This window comes from Gekko japonicus, unplaced genomic scaffold (assembly GCF_001447785.1).
Source record: "Gekko japonicus isolate JY-2015 unplaced genomic scaffold, Gekko_japonicus_V1.1 scaffold31, whole genome shotgun sequence".
NCBI lineage: Eukaryota > Metazoa > Chordata > Lepidosauria > Squamata > Gekkonidae > Gekko > Gekko japonicus.
The window spans coordinates 2,158,258-2,180,106 of record NW_015161404.1 but is presented as its reverse complement, the minus strand read 5'-3'; the positions used below and the strand labels follow the sequence as shown (position 1 = coordinate 2,180,106).

General features: G+C 43.8%; 1 protein-coding gene across 1 annotated transcript in view; it reads left to right on the top strand.

The window, feature by feature from the left end:
- RFX3 (regulatory factor X3) overlaps positions 1-21,849 on the top strand; it is a 288,648-nt gene that overhangs the window by 152,905 nt on the left and 113,894 nt on the right. The window contains exon 3 of the mRNA XM_015426016.1: positions 12,334-12,431. Within this exon, the coding sequence (XP_015281502.1) occupies positions 12,334-12,431 (98 nt within the window). The remainder of the gene's footprint in view (positions 1-12,333; positions 12,432-21,849) is intronic.

Genomic DNA, 21,849 nt, shown 5'->3' with positions numbered 1-21,849 from the left:
AGAGAGCAGGTCTCCTGTCTCCTCGCCTCTCGGACTCTGACCGCCCCTCCCAATTTGTCTGCTTGCTTTTCCTCGTACGCCGGCCATTTTTCTACTTTGTTTACTTTAGAGGACCAACTTCACTCTTCTTCAAAGAATCGCTTAAGTTTTTCTGCAAACACAGCTAAGTCTCTTGCACACTTCCGCGATTCTCTTCTCTCCTCCCCCCCTATTTTGTTAAGATATTTCTGTTGTTTACGTCCAGGAGCCTTCCCGGACGCCGCTTTCCGAAGGGTGGGGGGGGGGGAGAACTCACTTTTAAAAAAAGTTTTTTGCTTGGCTCTTTCTTCGACTCATCGCCCGTCTGCATCCAGACTCCTTATAGCTCCAATAAATCGATAACCCTTGCAGCTTGTCCCAGTCGGCATCGGCTAAGCTCGGTAAAAACCGAACCTCGCAGGGGGAGGACCGAATGGGGCAAAGGAGTGCCTCAATTCTCCGGCATTACGCCGTTGAAGAGGTCGCCCTTCCCGCGCCCCCGGCTCGGAGCCTTTACCTAAGGCTCACCTGGGAGTGCCACTTGAGGTGGCACCCCTCCTACCCCACTGGAGTGCGGATTGCCTCCCCAGCAACCGGGGAGAGCGTCCGCCATCGCCGAGTCACAGACCGGAAGCCCACTTCTTTCTCTACTTTCTCTATCCCATGCATAACTTTGTAAACCTATATCATGTTACCCCTCAGTCATCATTTCTCCACGCTAAAGAGCCCTAATCTCTTTAACGTTTCTTCACAGGTAAGGTGTTCCATGCCCATAATCATTTGAGTTGCCCTTTTCTGCATCTTTTCCAGTACCATAATATCTTTTTTGAGGTGCAGTGCCCAGAACTGTATATAGTGTTCCAAATGAGGCCGCACCACAGATTTATACAGGGGCATTATGATACTGGCTGATCTGTTTTCAATCCCCTTCCTAATAATCCCCACCATAGCATTTGGCCGTTATTGCAGTCACACATTGAGTTGACATTTTCAGTGACTTATCTACCATGACTCCAAGATCTCTCCTGGTCAGTTCGGATTCCATCAACATATATTTATAGTTCTATGGATAGTAATCTCCTGGTGATCCCTGGCCCGAAAAGCATTCATTTAGTCTCAACCCAAGCCAGAGCCATTTCGGCTCTGGCCCTGGCCCGGTGGAACAGTCTTCCAGATGAGATCTGGGCCCTGAGGAATCTGATACAGTTATTCAGGGCCTTCAAGGCAGAAATGTTCCACCAGGCCCACGGGTGAGATAATGAAGCTTCTATCTGAATTGGCCTCCCTCAGCCCCTTCTCCGCCATTCATTTTGTCATTGTATTAGTTTTAATTATTATTAGAGAGCCAGTTTACTGTAGTGGTTAAGTGCGTGCACTCTAATCTGGGAGAACCAAGTTTGATTCCCCACGCCTCCACTTGCAGCTGCTGGATGACTTTGGGCAAGCCACAGTTCTGTCAGAGCTGTTATCGCAAGAGCAGTTCTCTCAGAGCTCTCTCAGTCCCACCTACCTCACAGGGTGTCTGTTGTGGGGAGGGGAAGGGAAAGGAGTTCGTAAGCTGCTCTGAGACTCCAAGTGAAGGGCAGAATATAAATCTGATTTCTTCCTCCTCCTCCTCCTCTTCATCAGCACACAGGCTGCACAACATCACTCGGATAACTTATGCTACTTGTGCCATTTGATTTATTTGATTAATTTCAGGGCGGCTTACAACAAAAAACTATTAAGGTTGCCAGTCTCCAGGTGGTGGCTGGAGATCTCCTAGGATGACAGAAATCTCCAAGCAACAGAGGTCAGTTCACCTGGGGAAAATGGCTGCTTTGGAAGTGGACTGTAGGACATTATACTGCACTGAAGTCCCTCCCCAAACTCCACCCTACTTAGGCTCCACCCCCAAAATCTCCAGGTATTTCCTAACCTGAACTTGGCAACCCTAAAGAACATACAATAAATAACTAAAAAAATTAAAACTGTACAATAAAATGTACAGTACACATCAACAAAATTGGCTTGACTTTTAAACTTATTGTTGTGATAATTGTTCTTAGTAATTAATTTATCCGCCCTGAGCCCTCCTATGCAGGGGAGTGCAGGCTATAAATCCAATAAATAAATAAATAGGATATTGGGCTCCTGGCCTGGCAGCCAGCACTACACAACTGGGCCCAGGCTTGCACTGCCCATTGACTGGAACTTCACAGAATTAGCTCAAGGAGAGTGAAAGCTGAAGACAGAGACAAATAAAGGTGGGCTGGATGGTGGGTGGGAAGGAGAAAAGGAAGCAGGGAAAGGTAAGGATAGGGGGGCTGTCAGGAGGAGGGAAAGGGGAAATGCGGAGGGCACCTCACTTTCCCCTGTAACTCACTGGTTCCCCATCACCCAAATGGACCCAGTCTGGCAGGTGGCACTGTACAATTGGACCTAGCCCCACACAGTTTTCCCTGGAAGAGGTGTCTGGGAGAGGGAAGGAGAGAAAGGTGAGAACAAGGTAGATAAAGGTAGGTTGGCTAGTGGGTGAAAAGGAGAGATGGAAGCAGAAGAAGGGAAGAGGCTATGGAGACTGCCAGGGAAGGGAAAGAGGAAATAGTGTGGAAGAGTAAGATTAGATGCCCCATACATATCCTTGCAGGTTCCCTCATTGTAATTAAATAATAGTCATCATATGACTGGATATAGAAGAAGAGTTGGTTTTATACCCCACTCTTCACTACCCAAAAGAGTCTCACAGCAGCTTTCAGTCGCCTTCCCTTCCTCTCCCATAGCAGAAACCCTGTAAGGTAGGTGGGGTTGAAAGAGTTCTGAGAGAACTGTGACTGACCTAAGGTCACCCAGATGGCTTCATGTGGAGGAGTGGGGAATCAAACCCTGTTCCCCAGATTAGAGTCCACTCCTCTTAACCACTTTGGCTGAGGCGGCAGGCATCCATGTATGGCCTCCCTGGGGTCCTTGTCACCCATTTATTAACAGTTGGCTATCATTCACCTATTATCAACGGGCCAGGGATTCTCCCACAACCAATTCTATTTTGGGGCTATGACCACCATTTTAATGTACATTACTGTGTTTTAAATCTTTCATTAAATCTTTCATTTTATTTATTGTATTGTTGAAATGTTGTTACCCACCCTGAGCTCACTCGCGGGAAGGGCTGGCTATAAATATGATAAATAAATAAATAAATAAATAAATTATATACCACACTGGCTCTATAATTCTTGTATATGAAGATAATCCTAAAATTTAGTTTCCTCACAAGGTATAAGTCTACTAGCAAAATGCAAGCAAGCAAGTTTTTAATGTTATCACTAGTTCCAATTTACATGTTTTGCACAATCCGTTGAAGGCTCGCTTTTTTCCCATTTTCAGATTACAGATTGAAAAAACCTCTTTACTTGATTCACACAATCAGGTAAATCCTTCAGCAGATTTTTATTTTGAAATTTCCTGTAAGGTCTGCCATTGATGGTGACATAAACAGAAAATATATCTGTTCAACTGCTTCCCCCACATTTTAATATCTTGTACAGCACACTTTCAATTAAGAAACTGGAAAAAGTGGTTTTTAAAGTCTTGCGTAACTGAAATCTGTGGAAGGAATAATTAGCAATGGATTCTGAGTGATAATAAGTAAGTTGTGATATTAGAATCAAAGGTAGGGAAACAAAAGGGCAATATAATGAACAAAAGGGGTAGAACTTATTTAAAGGTAAAAGGTAAAGGTTTCCCTTGCTCGAAAGCCAGTTGAATCTGACTCTATGGTTGTGGTGCTCATCTCCGTTTCCAAGCTGAAGAACCAGCGCTGTCCGAATACATTTCCGTGGTCATGTGGCTGGCATGACTAGACGCCGAGGTGCATGGGACGCTGTTACCTTCCCACTGAAGCAGTACCTATTTATCTACTTGCAATTTCTTGCTTTTGAACTGCTAGGTTGTCAGGAGCTGGAACCAGAGACGGGAGCTCACTCCATCATGTGGCGTTCGGGTCTCGAACTGCTGAACTACCGACCTTCCGGTCTGCAGTTCAGCGTCTTAACCACTGAGCCACCGCAGCTCCTAGAACTTATTTAAAGGGGACAGACAAATAAGGAAGGGCAGAGGAATAGCATTATATATAAAGGAGGTATATACTTGTGAAGAAATACATCAATCTGAGCATGGAAGTCCAGTTGAGAGTCTCTGGGTAAAAATAAAAGGTGTAAGAAATAATAGTGATATTATGGTGGGGGTCTGCTGTAGACCACCAAGCCAGGCAGAGGACTTGAATGAGACACTCCTAGAACAGACTACAAAGGGAAAGCAGGGGATTTGCTATCTTGGACTTGCTTCTCACCAATAGGGAAGAACTGGTTGATGAAGTAAAAGTAATGGGCACCCTGGGTAGTAGTGAACATGAAATTTTGGAATTTACAGTCTTGGGGAAGGGAAAAGCTGTACATACTCGGACATATAGGTTGGACTCCAGGAAAGCAAATTCTGACAAACTTAGTTATGCTGGGTAGAATCCCATGGTCAGAAATACTTAAGCAGAAGGGAGTTCTAGAGGGGTGGAAGTTTCTTAAAAGTGTAATATTGAAGGCACAATCACAAAGGAGGAGCCTGAAGAAGCCAAGGTGGCTCCATAAACAACTTCCTGAAGAACTGAGAAATAAAAAGGACTCATTTAGGAAATGGAAGAAGGGCCCTTATAACCTAGGATGAATATAAACAAATAACCAATGCTTGTAGAGAAGAGAGTTAGGAAACCTAAATTTCAGTATGAGCTTAGGCTGGTGAGAGATGCTATAAACAACAAAAAAGGGTTGTTTTCTTATGTTCAAAGTAAGAAAAAGAGTAAGGATATGGTAGGCCCATTGCGGGGACAGGAATTAAGAGAGGGCAGAACTGCTCAATTCCTGCTTTTCCTCAGTCTTCTCTTGTGAGGGAAGTGGTACTCAACATGGCAAAAACAGAACACATGATGAGGGAATGGAGTTGCAGCCTAGGATCAGCATACACAAACACCTAGTTTCTTTAAATGAAACTAAGTCCTCAGGGCCAGATGAACTGCATCTAAGGATACTAAAAGAATTCACAGATGTAATATCTGAGCCTCTGTCCATTATTTTTGAGAATTTTTGGAGAACAGGTGAGGTGCCAGAAGATTGGAGGCGGGCAAATCTTGTCCCCATCTTCAAGAAGGGGGAAAAGGAGGATCTGGGTAACTACCGACCCATCAGCTTGACATCTATACCTGGGAAAGTTTTAGAACAAATAATCAGACAGTCCTTGAGCATTTAGAAAGGACAGCTGTAATTACTAAGAGCCAGCATGGGTTTCTCAAAAACAAGTCATGTCAGGCCAACCTTATCTCTTTTTTTGAGAAAGTTACTACCTTGCTGGATAAGGGGAATGATGTAGACATAGTTTGTCTTGATTTTAGTAAGGCTTGTGGTAAAGTTCCACATATTATACTTGTTGACAAATTGGGGAAATGTGGTTTGGATCCTATGACTGTTAGGTGGATCTGTAACTGGTTGACAGATCACACCCAAAGAGTGCTTGTGAATGGTACCTCATCTTCTTGGAGAGGAGTGACAAGTGGAGTGCCTCAAAGATCTGTCCTGGAACCTGTTTTGTTCAACATCTTTATCAATGATTTGGATGAAGGGATAGAGGCAATTAAATTTGCAGATGATACTAAATTGGGAGGGGTGGCAGATATGGTAGAAGACAGAGTCAGGATACAGGATGATCTTGACAGGCTGGTAAACTGGACTAAAACAAATAAAATGAATTTCAACAGGGATAAATGTAAAGTTCTACATCTAGGTAGGAAAAATCAAATGCATAAATATAGGATGGGGAAGACTTGTCTTAGATGTAGAATGTGCAAAAAGGATCTAGGAGTCTTAGTAGACCATACACTGAACATGAGTCTGCAGTATGATGTAGTAGCTAAAAAGGCAAATGCGATTTTGGGCTGCATCAACAGAAGTATAGTGTCTAGATCACATGAAGTGATTGTATCGCTTTACTCTGCTCTAGTTAGACCTCACCTAGTGTATTGTGTTCAGTTTTGGGCACCACGATTTAAGAAGGATATAGACAAGCTGGAATGTATCCAGAGGAGGGAAACAAAGATGTTGAGCCGTCTTGAGACCAAGTTCTATGAGGAAAGATTGAAGGAGCTGGGTATTTAGCCTGGAGAGGAGATGACTGAGAGGTGATATGATAACCATCTTCAAGTACTTGAAGGGCTGTCATATTGACAGAATGGTGCGGAGTCGTTTTGTATTGCCCCAGAAGGTCGGACCAGAACCAACAGATTGAAATTAAATCAAAAGAGTTTTTGGCAAAACATTAGGAAGCACTTCCTGACACTTAAAGCAGTTCATCGGTGGAACACGCTTCCTCAGGAGGTGGTGGGCTCTCCTTTTTTGGAGGTTTTTAAGCAGAGGCTAGATGGCCTTCTGACAGCAGTGCTGATTCTGTGAACTTAGGCAGATCATGAGAGGGAGGGAAGGAAGAGCTGTCCCAGTGCTTAGTTCTTGTGACCTTTTCTTACATGCCCAAGGAAATGCTGATTGCCACTTTGCTGTCAGGAAGCAATTTTTCTCTACGCCAGTTTGCCCTGGGATCGTGGAGGTTTTATTTGCCATCTTCTGGACACTTTATATGATAAGCAGGTAGGGGAGAACCCACAATGGCTTTGTCTTGTACTTGCAACTTAACATTGGTACTATCTCTGTCTATATCTTAATTGCTATAATTTATCTTTACCAGGAATATAGTCCCACTTCAACAGTGCTTTGGGGACTACAGAAAAACTCTTGCCTCCCTGTTTGCTTCTAAACTCTGGGAAAACCTTTTATGTGGACTTTCATGAATAATTGCTAGTGCACCATTCTCTTGTTGACAACATTTAATATAGGATCAAGCTGCAGTCTTGATTTTACATTAAATGAGAGCTATCTGTGAAAATTAAATTTAGAATAGTTGCAACAGGTTACTCATGAGTAGCAATATTTGTCTTGTGAGAAATAGGGGTGTAATGGAGATGGCAGCTTTTTTCTTTTAAAATATATATTATATTTTACCAGTGTTCTTTATATTTTCAAATGTAGAATATTTTGACTTTTGAATCTCCTTCTACAGATTAAGTTATGGCCATAAAAAGAAATAAACAAGCTTGGTGTCATTTTTAAAAGGAAAAAATGCAAGGAAAAGAAAGGGAACATTCAAAAAACAGTTTACGACAATTGTGGTATACCTTCTGTAGGCTTGCATACAGTTATATGATAGAAATACTTCAGAGTGTTAGGAGTAGAAACTGACTTGATCTATAGAGGTCACACTACGCAAAATTTGGGTTAGCAGTATGACAAAGCCTACATGTTTCACTCAAACTGTTTTTAAAATCAAGATTTTATAGGGAATCAAAGGAAGAACTTATATTAATCCATTGTTAGAGGCTTTTAAAGGCTCATGTCAATAGCAAAAGAGAGGAGATGAAATACCCTGGCGGCAGTTTTACATGGTCCAATTAGAGTGGCAGAGACATATAACTGAAAAGCACTCAAGAAGCACTAGAAATCATTCACCCTGCAGATGCAGTCCTCACTGCCAGTCCCCAAAGTGGTGTGAGTAATAAACTGTTGGCAGGGCTTCATATTAACTTGTTCTGTTATCTTTAAGGATACTGAACAGTGATGATCTCTAAGGGTAATATTTATTTAATATATCTATAGTATATAGTAAACTGGATATGAATGAATAATTTTCTTTGCTATGACTTTGAAAACAAGTGCCCAGCATTAGAATAGCTAAGGTAGATTAACATGGAAACTTCATTTTCATTTCAGAGGTCAGCATTTGAAGTTAGCATTAAAAAGTCATATATTTGATCACAGTCACTTTCCCCCCCAAAAGAACTTCCCATTATCAAGGGGATGCAATTACTCAAATATATCAGTTTAATTCAGATATCACACCAAACCATGGTTAAGGAAGGTTTGTTGCTATATCCCAAATTGATAAATGTTAATCTGCAATTCCTCAGCACACCAGAATTAGAAACCATGGTTTGAACTGGCTTGGGAAATTCCAATTTGTGCAAACAGTTGTTTTAACATAATACCTAAATTGTCAAGTCATATTTACAGCTGTAGTTTCATCTCCAGATCCTACTGCAGCTAGGGACCGTGGTTTGCCTAATTAGTTTGGAAGATTAACCGTGCGATCCTGAGCTGTGCCAGTGCTGCAGCTGCAGCACAACTGCAGTGCTATTAGTTGGCTCCTTAAGGAGTTAGTTACGCAGTGGCCAAGCAGGGGAAAAGGTGCCCCAATGGTGCTGTTAGTGCAGTGTTTCCATGGTGATTCCACCCCTGTATACCTTTGTGGCATTCTTTTGAGGCAGGACAGTGCAAGCCAATAGGAGCTGCGAATCAAAGGGGCAGAGTCCAGTCCACATCACTGCTAGGGGGGCAGAGAGGGGTGGCTCAGAAGAACCCCGTTCCCCTATCACCTGCCCCCATGAAAGGGACCCACTACCATCGCAAGCGCCCACCTGGGAAGGGGGCTACTTGGGTTGCTATTCTCCAGGTGGGACCTGGGGTCCCCCCGTAATTGCAGCTCCCCTCCAGAGTTAGGAGATCATTGCCACTGGTGGGAAAGGATGCTGGGGATGGAAGACTCCCTGGGTCCACACCACATGGAGGACCGTGTGCTTCCCAGGCCTCATCACCAAATCCCCAGGAGTCTCCCAATTGGAATCTGACAACCTGCTCCCCCACCCCTGGGGGAGGCCAGGGGATAATTGTCCACCCTGGGGGTGACAGCCATGAGCCCTGATGGCACCTGAAGCTGGCACCCTGCAAACAAAGTGCTGAGGCTGCTGGAGGCTGGTAGCAGATGGGGGTGTGCCTCTTTGGGTGCCCCATACTCACTGCCACCTGGGGCGCCCAGAGGTCTCCCATGGCACCACAGCCATATGCCCCCCCACATGTCATGTTTTCCATAGGCACTGCAGGAGGAAGGGTGGTGGACCACCTCTGAGAGACTTCGCAAGGTTCCGCAGGAGTCTCTTGATGCACCTGTCCCTCCACCTCATACCACCACTCCCAATGGCTCTCCAGCCACTTCCATTTGACTGCTGCCCAAATGGAGGACAAAGTGGGTGAGATGGACTGTGCCAGCTGCAGGCCTCAAACCCAGGGAGCAGGCAAGGAGCCCCCTCCCCCCTCCTTTGGGCAAGCAGCAGCCATGACCCTGGAGCCAGTGATCTTGGGGCCTCCTCCTCTATCCTCTGCACCAGCTGCACTGGCACCCAAAGGTGTCAAGGCCACCATCTCTGTCAGTTCCTCCTCTGGCATTGGGGCCAGAGAGCCCAGGATGCCCAGTGTCCACAGAACAATGGAGGGTGCTGTTGTCGTGTGCCCCTTTGGGGTCAGGTCGCATAGCCTGCAGACCACATCAGCAGTAAGCATCAGGGAGAATGGCAGCTGGGGAGGAGGGAGACATTGCAGTCACTTGACAGGGAGCGCCCAGCCACCTGCAAAGCCCCCTCCCTTGTCTCCTTCTATTGGTGGTGCTTTTCCATCTCCACCAATGTCTCTGCTGCTGAACTCCATGTCCTTGTTGCTAGACAAGTGAGGGAGGTGCCCTTACAACGGGGTCCTGGGGTTATCATATGAACCAAAGGGCTAAGCTGACAATGTATATTATAAAAGTACACATATTTATTAGAGTGTACACATGTTAAAACATATACTGATAAAAATCTTTATCTAAGTATCAGACTTATAGAAACTTATCAAATGCTATTACATATGATGGGTAAACACTTTCCTACTGAAGATCAAACGCGTTGTGAGGGAGTGGTGATGCGGTGGATGTTTCTTCAGGTTCATAAGGGAGGCACACATCAAAATGGCTCCTAGACATGTCCTTTACTATCTCCCACAATGTGAGAAGTTAAATAACCTAATAACCTAATAAAGGAAACCAATTTGGGTTATATTTCCATTGTGGGTGGGAGTGTGGCTAAGCTGGGCATCCCTGATGGATTAAAGTACCCTGGTCCTGCTCCTACATTTAAGAACATAAGAACATAAGAGACGCCAATGTTGGATCAGGCCAAAGGCCCATCCAGTCCAACACTCTGTGTCACACAGTGGCCAGAAATACCAGTGCCATCAGGAGGTCCAGCAGTGGGGCCAGGACATTAGAAGCCCTCCCACTGTTGACCCCCCCCAAGCACCAAGAAGACAGAGCATCACTTGCCCCAGAGCCCCTATCTATACCTTGTGGCTAATATCCACTGATGGACCTCTGCTCCATATGCTTATCTAATTCCCTTTTGAAGCCGTCCATGCTTGTAGCACCCACCACTTCCTGTGGCAGTGAATTCCATGTGTTAATCACTCTTTGGGTGAAGAAGTACTTCCTTTTATCCGTTCTAACCCGACCGCTCTGCAGTTTCATGGAGTGCCCACGAGTTCTTGTATTGTGAGAAAGGGAGAAAAGTACCTCTTTCTTTACCTGCTCTTTCCCATGCATAATCTTATAAACCTCGATCATGTCACCCCTCAGTCGTCTTTTCTCCAAGCTAAAGAGCCCTAAGCGCTTTAACCTTTCCTCATAGGGAAAGTGTTCCAACCCTTTTATCATTCGAGTTGCCCTTTTCTGCACTTTTTCCAAAGCTATAATATCCTTTTTAAGGTGTGGTGCCCAGAACTGCACACAGTATTCCAAATGAGGTCTCACCATTGATTTATATAGGGGCATTATTATATTGGCTGATCTGTTTTCAATACCCTTCCTAATAATCCCCAGCATAGCATTGGCCTTCTTTATTGCAGTCACACACTGTCTCGACATTTTCAGTGAGTTATCCACTACAACTCCAAGATCTCTCTCTTGCTCAGTCTCTGCCAGTTCAGACCCCATCAATGTGTATTTATATTTAGGATTTTTGGCTCCAATGTGCATCACCTTGCACTTGGCCACATTGAACCCCATTTGCCATGTTGACGCCCACTCGCCCATCCTTGACAGATCCCCTTGGAGTGCCTCACAATCCTCACTGGTTTTCACCACCCTGAACAACTTTGTATCATCCGCAAATTTAGCCACTTCACTGCTTACTCCCATCTCCAAATCATTAATGAACAAGTTAAAAAGCAGTGGACCAAGTACTGATCCCTGCGGTACCCCACTGCTTACCACCCTCCACTGAGAAAATTGCCCATTTATACTCACTCTCTGTTTTCTATTAATTAGCCAGTTTTTGATCCATAAAAGGACTTGTCCTTCTATCCCATGATTTTTGAGCTTACTTAGGAGCCTTTGATGAGGAACTTTATCAAAAGCTTTCTGGAAGTCAAGGTAAACAATATCTATTGGATCCCCCTTGTCCACATGTTTGTTCACCCCCTCAAAGAACACTAATAGGTTAGTGAGACAAGATCTTCCCTTACAGAACCCATGTTGAGTCTGCCTCAATAGGTTTTGTTCATCTATGTGCCTACTAATTCTTTCCTTAATAATGGTTTCCACCAATTTACCCGGTATCGACGTCAGACTGACTGGCCTGTAATTTCCCGGATCTCCTCTGGAACCCTTTTTAAAGATGGGAGTGACATTAGCTACCTTCCAGTCCTCAGGAATGGAGGCTGATTTTAAGGAAAGATTACATATTTTTGTCAGGAGATCCACAAGTTCACATTTGAGTTCTTTCAGAACTCTCGGATGTATGCCATCTGGGCCTGGTGATTTATCAGTTTTTAAGTTGTCTATCAGTTTTAGGACCTCCTCTCTCGTTACCTCAATCTTATATGGCTATACCTATGGCCCATCACTAATACCAGTGAAACTGTTTTCTTTCTACAAATCTACAAGAAACATTAAAGCACAATTCAAAGCACGTTAATACAAAAATAACTCCCATTGGTTTTAAGGAACTTTATTTTGTAGTAAAGTGACTTTGTGACTTCAGCTTTAGGGCTGGTTCACAAATACATGTACTTTTTATTTGATGAAAAGCAGCTGAATGTATAAACTGATTCCATTTAAAAGCTTTGTACTTCAGGTAACATGCAAGTTCTGTCTGGGGTGAATGTTTTATGGATCGCTGATACATGCAAACAGTCACTTAATGTTGCATTCAACAAATAATGGACCCACCAAGGTGAATGAGCCTTTTGTTGCTCTTTTTGAGATTTATCTGTCAAATCCTGTAGGCCTCACAATCCATGATTAAACACATTTTAATATTAGATGCATGAATGCCTAAGTGGGAAACATGTCTGAAAGTGCCTGATTCTTATATATTTACAGGTTCAGCAAGTGCAAACTGTACAACAAGTACAGCATGTATATCCAGCTCAGGTGCAGTATGTGGAGGGAAGTGACACAGTCTACACAAATGGAGCTATGTAAGTTAGTCTTCATTGACATCTCTGTTCCAATAATACTTATGGTTGAACATATTTCTTTAAGTAACACTATATTGACTTTACGAGGATATTAACAGAATGAAAACTAAAGGTTTTCTCTATCAAAAGCTCAAAGTTATATGCTTTAACATTTGAAATAATTCTTAAGAGACATAGGCATTGAATGAATTTATTTGAAATATTGCTGAGGGTGTGTTTTGCATATTATTGAAAATGTTCTATCTGGGCTGTCCTAATTTTGAGGTTTCCATTATAATTTTTGTGCTCTTAAATGTTATTAAAAGCAAAAGGGCCTTAATTGTGTGTAGGTACTGGACTGTTTCTTGGTGTATTTCTTTTGGTACCATAATCTAAACTGAAAGGTTTCTAGGATTGTTAAGTTTGTGTTGCATATTTCTTGAGAGCACAGGATTTGTTAGAATGTTCATGACATCTTATTTTATATGCAATATATGTTAAAATAATACTTCGTTCACCCCTTTCTCACTTTTCTGCTGTTTAATGTTCTATGTATAAATTTCTGATGCTTCCTCATCATTTAATTCCCTGAAATTTGTCATGATGTGGACTTCATGGTGCTTTACTACCTAGTGGAGGTGCTGTAATAATAGTTGGGAGTTATTGTGCATGCAGGCGTGCTGCAGCTTTTGTTCTGAAAGTTTAACACTGCCACCCATCCAACATGATATTTCCTTCTTTTTGGACAGGAGCTATTTCCCCCCCTGGCCCTTGGTTTCTAAACTCCATTCTATTATGCTTACATATGTTATTCTGCTTATTGTATAGCCACAGGCTTGTGTTGTTAACCCTGTTTCTCAGGGCTGTTTCATAGCTTACATTGTTTTTACATTGAAAAAGCTTTTTTGTAGGAAAAAAGGATTCAATCAGCATGTTACGTGTGATAGCCCTGTGTACGCTTGAATGCATGTGCATGCAGATAAAAACACGTGTGTGATGTTATACTGGATGATCGACATGTGTATTGCATGCTTTTTCCTGCATATGATCTCCTTAATTTCCTTTCTTTTCTATTTTGAAGCTCTGTTACTATTGACTTCTGATAGTAGCTGTGGACATTTTGTATTTGGCTTGGATCTTGAGAAGGTGGCAGGTGTTTGTTTTTCATCTTCTCTTGGAGAAGCCCATGATTTGATAATGTTGCTAGTTCTTGGGCATATTTTTCTTTTAAGTAGAGACTTAAAACCTGTGTATATCAGATAGTTTAAATAAACCAATGTCATGTAAAATGTAAACTTAACAGTTATGACGAGAGCTTGAACCCAGAGAACCCTAAGGGGAATTCCGCTTGTGTAATAGATCTGAGCTGTGTTCCCCTTAAGGCAGAGAACTTTAGCTGCTATTGTAGCTATGAGATGCTCATGTGTGAATACTGAGAACTTGGTAACAGGCAGCAGGTGTATTCTAGTCAACTCCTATAGCACAAATCTGTGAGAAGGTTGAGCTGTGAGATCCCATCTGAGGCATTTAAAGCTCTTATTCATGATTTGGTGCTCATTTATGTCATCTCCAAAGCTTATAGAAAGAAATCAATGTAGTCTTTGTATAGCTGTAATTACAGCCATCTTGAATGGAGATGTCAAATTACTTCTTCAGTTTGTAGTTTGGAGCTAAAACCAGAATGACATGTAGTCATTGCATGTATCATATCTTTATTGTTTCTCCTGACCTCCTTCTGGGTGCTGCTATTCACTCCTTAACCCTGCTGTTTTCTAAGGAAGGTACAAGATGTTATGAAAAATGTAGGGCTGCTGCCAAAAATGGAAGTCATATGTCAAGTCATCTCTCTCCTCTTCCATAACATGTTGTGTACTTGCACTGTGTTTAGATGTCATTACACTGTGAGCCCCTGTTTCACCACATTGGATGATTCTTATGTGGGAGGGGAAAGCACAGCACAAGGTCAGTGTCACATGTTACTTTTTTTCTTTTTCTTTTTGCAGTTTTTTCATGTTCCTGTATTTTTTGTTTGGGATAATTTTCTTCCAGTTCAGGGGAGGTAACACATATAAAGAGCTGGATCTAAAGGTGCCCTTCCCACTACAGAATGACTCTTTCCATGTGTAGATGACATATTCTGTGCACAGAAGGGTACCTTTGTATCTAACCCCATGGGTTCAGTCTAACGCACTGATCGCAAAAAATGACCACAATGTCAAACACACTGGAGATATTTCCTTTTCAGAACTGGTAGTAGAAAAACTTGCTGTGTACTTTGGAGCTAAATTGGAGTTAGTATTTTAGTGGCTGTGCTGTGCAGGGCTAATTTACATTTAAAACTGGAAAAGCTTTTGGAAGTGTATAAAATCTCATTTACTTTGACAATTTGTGATGCGTATAAGCATTTTTCTTAATTTTAAAGCAAGAACATTTGTATTTTTGCTCAATCTTAGCTTTAATCATGTTGTACTTTTAACATACTATCAAAGAGCACTATTTTAGAAGATGCATGTAGAGGAAATATAAATAATAATTACTATTATAAAGTTGTGTTTCATGTAAGTTGACTGAAAAATTTAAAACAGAAATAGTATTAAAAGCTATTCAAATCAAGGTTCTTCGCTGCCTTCACATTTTGGTAGCTATTAGATTTCCTGTGAGGAAATAAAATACATTAAATGTGAACCGAGAACTAAATGCAAAGAAAAACCTTCTCTTTCTGGAATGAAATCTTTCTCTAATACCATTCTAAAACTGAAAAGTAACTTATGAAAAGAAAAATTAGTGTGCTTGCAGGTAAATGCATCCTATTGAATGAGTAGATGAAAGAAGCTTCAGGGTCGCATTCAACTCAGGTACATGCTCAGGCAAGATGAGATGGCAGGAGTACTAATTTATAAAAGGCAAGGGATCATTGTCTTGACATTTACATAGAACCTAATAGAGTCAGCTGGGAATAAACCAATGTGTGGGTGTGTGCCATGTGCATGCTACCCTTGAAACTTCAGAAAATATAGATGATTTACCCTTTAACTGCCATATTGTTTAGTTAGAATTACTACTACTACCCCCCCCCCGAGAAAAGTCAGAAAGATGGTTTCTAGGGGGATAACAGTGGTAGCTTATTTCAGAAAAGTCTTGTAGCACCTTAAAGACTAACAGACTTGCAGTGATTTGTATTACTTCAGTGTATTACTTAGAGTGGTTTAACTCTGTTTAGAATTACATTCTTATTGTACCATAAGCTTTGATGGACTAGAGCACACCTCATGTGAGGTATCTAATAAAATCAGCACTAGTCCTTGAAAAATTATGAAAGATTTTGAGCTGAAAAAAGAGAGAGAGTGTTTTACATGCTTGTGTACTACAGTACACACAAACCTGACATCCTGTTCTGCTCCCCGCCCATATGGTTTCAGAGGGATAGTAGAATCTTGAGAATTTTTCCTTTCTCATCTGGAACAGAGGGCATAATTTTGAATATCTTATTTTTTTTGGTCTTCTCTGAGTTGTTGGAGACAGAAAGTTGCTTCCAATATATGCTTCACCCAGGGCAGAACCCCCATTCCAGTTCTTTTCCTGCCTCTGTTTTGAGAGCAAGAAAGCAAAAATAGGTCCGCTTTGCTTTTAGCGTGACTCTATTAGTAAGGTTAGTTTCTGTTCTTCCTACTTTTTTTTTAAAAAAAACACCTCTATGTAGTCTTCTTCTGTCTTTTTCTCACCTTGCCCCCTCCTCCTCAACCTGTGGCTGCATCTCTGGTGTAATGGCTTCACAACAGCCAGCATAAGAGTACCTTCAAATGACAGAAGTGGCAGAGGACAGTTTAACAACATCAATTCCCAAGCCAATTCCCAAACCTGCACAGCAACACCCCAAATGGCTGAGTCCTGGAACAGGTCAAAAGGCTGCAGTCCTGTAGAGTCAGGTTTGATTCTGGTGCTGGTGGCCATTTTGACCTCAGCTGGGCCAAATATAGGAACATAAGAACATAAGAGAAGCCAATGTTGGATCAGGCCAATGGCCCATCCAGTCCAACACTCTGTTACACAGTGGCCAAAAATACCAGGTGCCATCAGGAGGTCCACCAGTGGGGCCAGGAATCTAGAAGTCCTCCCACTGTTGCCCCCCACCAAGCACCAAGAATATAGAGCATCACTTGCCCCAGACTGAGAGTTCCTATCTATACCTTGTGGCTAATAGGGATGGCCCATTCGGACCCCTTTCGGGCTGCTGCAGGCCGATTCAGATTCTCTGATCTGAATTGGCTTGCCGCTGAATTGCTGTTGAATTTTGGCGGCAATTCGGCCCCATTATATCCTATGGGCCTTGGGGCACTTTAGACATTTGTATTCTTTCCCATTAATTGATGTACCAGTAGCAGCTCTCCATCCTTTGGTCAGAGTTCTCCCTCTGAGGTGGAGGACATCTGCATGGGTTATTCCCACCGTGCCTTTAGGGAGGCAGGAAATAGTTTTTCCCTCTTCCTGTTGGCGCCTTCGGAATAGCTCATCCCCCAGTTTCGTTCCTGCCTCGCTAGGGAGCAGCAGCATAGGCTTAGCTAAGTTTCAGCTGTATATATTTTCCTACTTTGCTACTTTCCCTTCTTTCCTTCTTGCCTTGCCTGCTTTCTCTTTCCTCTTGCTCCTCTTCTTTTCTCTGCTGCTTCCGTGGGGAAGCAAAGCTGAGAAGATCGGGGTCTTTTGACCTGAAGAGGACGATCGCTCCGACCTCCCAAATGACGGGAAAAGACGCCCCCAAAGCCTTCCCGTCAGGCAAAGAGGATGCTTCGCACAGAGCAGAGGAGGCGGTTGCAAGAGGCACCACAGGGGCCGACCTGCCTTCGAGGCCAGATCGAGTTCCCCCAACGGCCGTGGCAGGCTCGTCGTCGGCGCAGCATGCACACAAGCACCACCAAGAGCCTTCGGATGAAGAGCCCGCCAATCCGGCAGCGTGCCTTCAGTTCTGGAACCCTCCTACGGCCACTCCACTGCTCCCCGGGAGCAGAGAGATCTCTCCAGTGCTCCCCTTCAGACCAGCTCGACATGGAGGATGGCCTGAGGCCCTCCCAACTGAGCGGTAAGACGACTGTGGCGGGGGGCCCTTTTGCAGCCTGTGGATATTATGGCCTTATTAAGACAGGTTGTGCAGCAGGAGGTGTCTTCCTTGCACACCAGGACAAGGGAACCCAGCTCCTGGGTCTCTATCCCTTCCAGTGGAATCCCCACCCCCCTCCTGGCCCACCAAGGCAGCGTAAAAGGCTCTTCCTCCTCACCTGGAGAGAGCGAGGGGGAGCGATGGGGGGAAGATCAATCCACCTCTCCTTCCATGGAAAATAGGGAGGACGGGGAATTTTTGTCTGATGAGGATGAGGACGAAATCAAGCTTCCTGAACAGTCCAGCCAGTTCTTCAAGGTTGAAGAATACCAGCAATTTTTAACCAAAGCCATCAAAGCCTTGGAGATTCTTCCTCCCTCTGAGTACCAACAGGCCTCTGAGGAGTACTCTGAAAAGGGTTTTCCCTTCCCAGAATCCTTTGAGCATCAGCTGAGGGCAGAATGGGATAGACCTGTGGTCAACAAGCAGTTTCCTGCACTTGTTAAAAAGCTCTATGCATTACCTAACTATGCTAATGAGTTATTGCAGGTTTCTCCAGTGGATGGCCCTGTGGCCCTGTGGCTGCAATCCAATCTTCGGGACTTCTGTCTGAGGATGGTCAGGGTACCATCAGAGAGCCCACTGAAAAGAAGGCTCAGACGGATCCATGAGGCAGTTGCCATGATGGTGCGGGCAGCTTCTACAGCATCCATCACCTCTCGCGCCGCCATCGTCTGGATTCGAAGACTAATTCAATTGATTCCAGAGGACAATCGTCTGCTGGAATGGGCTTCTCGCATCCTTAAAGTGAATCCCTTCACGGTGGATGCCACCCTCGACATCCTCGCCTTTGCGTCTCAAGCCCTGGCTTCCACCACTGTAGTTAGAAGGCTCCTCTGGTTATGGACATGGCCAGATGATGCTCTATTCAAGTCCATCGTCACTGCTTATGCATTCCAAGGAGACCGGCTCTTTGGTGAAGCTCTGGACAAGATCCTGGTTGAGATGCGTGACAAAAAGAAAGCCATGCCCAAGTCCATTCGACGCCCTGACAGACGGGGCAATCATTCCTTTTGTACGCAGAATTCCCTTGCCAGGTTCCGCCAAGAACCAAGGAGACCGCAGTGGGATTAGAGATGTAAAATTTCCGGAAATTTTGAAGCTCAAAACGGAAATTTTCGGAAAAATTGAAAAAAACGCTACATTAGCTTTTCTTTTGTCTTTTCTAGACTGAAAGTCATTCTGTTACTTTAGGAACATAAACTATGACTATGGACATTTTTATTTGGCATGAAATTATCACAACTAGCATATTAAAAATATAGTGTATCCAAACAATTATTACAAACAGAATACCCACCCACATGCAAAAACAAAACTGAAACCTTTTTATTTTCTTCTGACAATAGCACCTCCTAAACGAAGAAATGCATGTTGCATTGGAGAGTTCAGTTTGTAACCTAGGACTGGCTTGTCCTCAGTGCACAGAAATTAGAGCAATCTGATACCATATATATATATTTTAGAAATGATTTGGAAAATACTTGGAAGCAGTAACAAGAAAGGGAAAAAAACTAAACCTAACAAAGAACTCCAAAACCAAAAAAAGGTTAGTGGAAAGGAGGGCCAATATTAAAACCTTTTCATAAAAAGAGGTATATAAAACATATATAGGGGCCCAATTACAACCAATATATATATAATTTTTTTAGCCCTGGTTATGGTTATGTTTTATATATATTGGTTGTAATTGGGCCCCTATATATGTTTTAATTTGTTATTATTAATAAATACATGTACCTCTTTTTATGAAAAGGTTTTAATATTGGCCCTCCTTTCCACTAACCTTTTTTGGTTTTGGAAAATATTTGAACACCTTGTCTTAAAATATTTTATTCATCATGTTAAAATAAAACGTTCCATAATCATTTTTTCTTTTCTTTTCTTTTTTCAATTTTTCCAATTTTTCGGAAAAAAACAAAAAATCTTCAGGGAAAAAAAATGTTTTTTTCCCGAATTTTTCCAGTTTTTTTCCGGGCCTTCACATCTCTAAGTGGGATTCATCCAAGCCTCCTGGCAAGCGAGAATCCTTTGGTTCCCGATTCCACAAGCTACCATTCAATAATAGTGACAGGGGAGAACGGGACGCCAAGCCCAAGCAGGCATGACTGCACATCGCTTCCAGTGGGGGCACGTCTTCTTCATTTCTCCACAGTGTGGTCAGTCCCCCAGGCGGATGCCTGGGCGATGGAGACCGTGTCTCAGGGCTATGCCATAGAGTTTCGTTTTCACCCACTGGAAAGGTTCCTGAAGTCACCAGTCAGCAAATCCATAGACAAAAGGAACATTGTTACCAGAGCCATACAGTATTTGTTTGACATCAGGGCCATAGAGCCAGTTCCCACTCTCGAACAGGGTCGGGGAGTATACTCCATTCTGTTCATGGTGCCCAAAAGAAATGGTGACTGGAGAGCCATTCTGGATCTCAAGTACTTAAACAGGTTCATCAGGCTGCGTCACTTCTGCATGGAGATTCTGAAGGCGATTACGGACTCCCTGTTGCTGAACGAGTTCCTGACCTCTATAGATCTTACAGAGGCCTACCTCCATGTACCTATTCATCCTGCTCACAAACGTTTTCTCTGTTTCTGTATATACAACCGGCATTTTCAGTATCGAGCACTTCCTTTTGGACTTTTCTCGGTGCCCCGGGTGTTTTCCAAATTAGTCATCATTCCAATAGTGTCTCTCAGGAGCCTGGGGATTCACATTCACCCGTACCTAAACGACCCGTTGGTGCGGGCCAGCAGCCTCTCAGAGTCCATCAGGAACACAAGAACCACTATGGAATGTTTCCAGAACCACGGGTTCCTGGTCAACATCGACAAGAGCTCCCTTCACCCTACCCAGAGACTCAAGCATCTGGGAGCAGTCATCAACACTACCAGCAACGTGCATTTCTACCACTACCCAAGGCCAAGAAGATCGGGGAGATGGCATCCCTAGTCTATTGCTGCGTTTGCTCCTCATTGATGGATCTGGCCAGGTTGTTGGGTCTGATGATTTCCTGTATTGACACAGTCCAGTGGGCACATCTCCATGCCAGACCACTGCAGGGGTTTCTTCAACTCTACCAGAATTTGATCATGGAGAAGTGAGCTGTCAGCCTTCGGGTTCCTCACAAGATCAAATCCAGTCTCCGTTGGTGGATGACCTCAGCCAGTTTGACAAGGGGCAAGAAGTATTATGTCCCACTGACCAAGGAGGTTTTTACAGACACGAGCCTACAGGGCTGGGGAGCGACTCTGGAAGATTTCCCAGTACAAGGGAAATGGAGTTCCACAGAAGCAAGGTTACCCATCAATCTGTTGGAACTCAGAGCAGTCTTCCTTGCTCTGATACACTTCGAGCCCACACTCCGCAACTCACACATCTTGGTGAGGACGGACAACATCACCAAGGCATACATCAACAAGCAGGGCGGCTCACGGTCCTCTCAGCTCCATCGAGAGGCGATGAAGATTCTCACCTGGGCAGAACAGAATGTACCGTCTATTCGGGCGGAACTCATCAGGGGAGTCAACAACATTCAGGCAGATTGACTCAGCAGAGAAACTATTCAGGAGGGCGAGTGGTCTCTCCATCCCGACCTTTTTCATCTGATAGTGAGCAAGTTGGGTCAACCTGCTGTAGACCTATTCACCTCTCCAAGCAATCACCAACTGCCATGGTTCTTCACCCAGTACTTCCACCAGGCAGCGGAAGCGACAGACGCGTTGACGTCTCCTTGGCCCAGCACTCTCCTCTACACATTCCTGTCCTTCATCCTACTGTCCAGGATCATACGCAGAATTTAAGACCTTGGAGTGGAGGCCATCTTAGTGGCTCCCAGGTGGGCCCGTCGGCTGTGGTTTTCAACCCTTCAGGGGATGGTGGTCATTCCTCCACTTATGCTTCCAGTGAGACCAGACATGCTGAATCAGGGGCCAGTTTGGCACCCACACCCGGAGTGGTTGTGCCTGACCACCTGGAGATTGAATGGTGCAACCTCTCCAGGTTAGGCTATTCCGACAAGGTAGCGGATATCATGTTGTCCTCCAGAAGACAATCTACTATACATATCTATAACACTACCTGGAAGGCCTTTGTGAGGTGGTGCAGATGTAAGAGGGTGAATCCTCTATCTCCCTCAGTAGCTTCGGTTTTGGCCTTCTTGCAAGAGGGTTTGGACTCTGGTCTCAAGTCAGCCACTTTACGTAGACAAACAGTAGCTCTGTCCACGGTGCTACTTTCCCTGGGGGGGTTCAAACTCACCAAGCATCCCCATGTTCAAGTTTTTCTTCA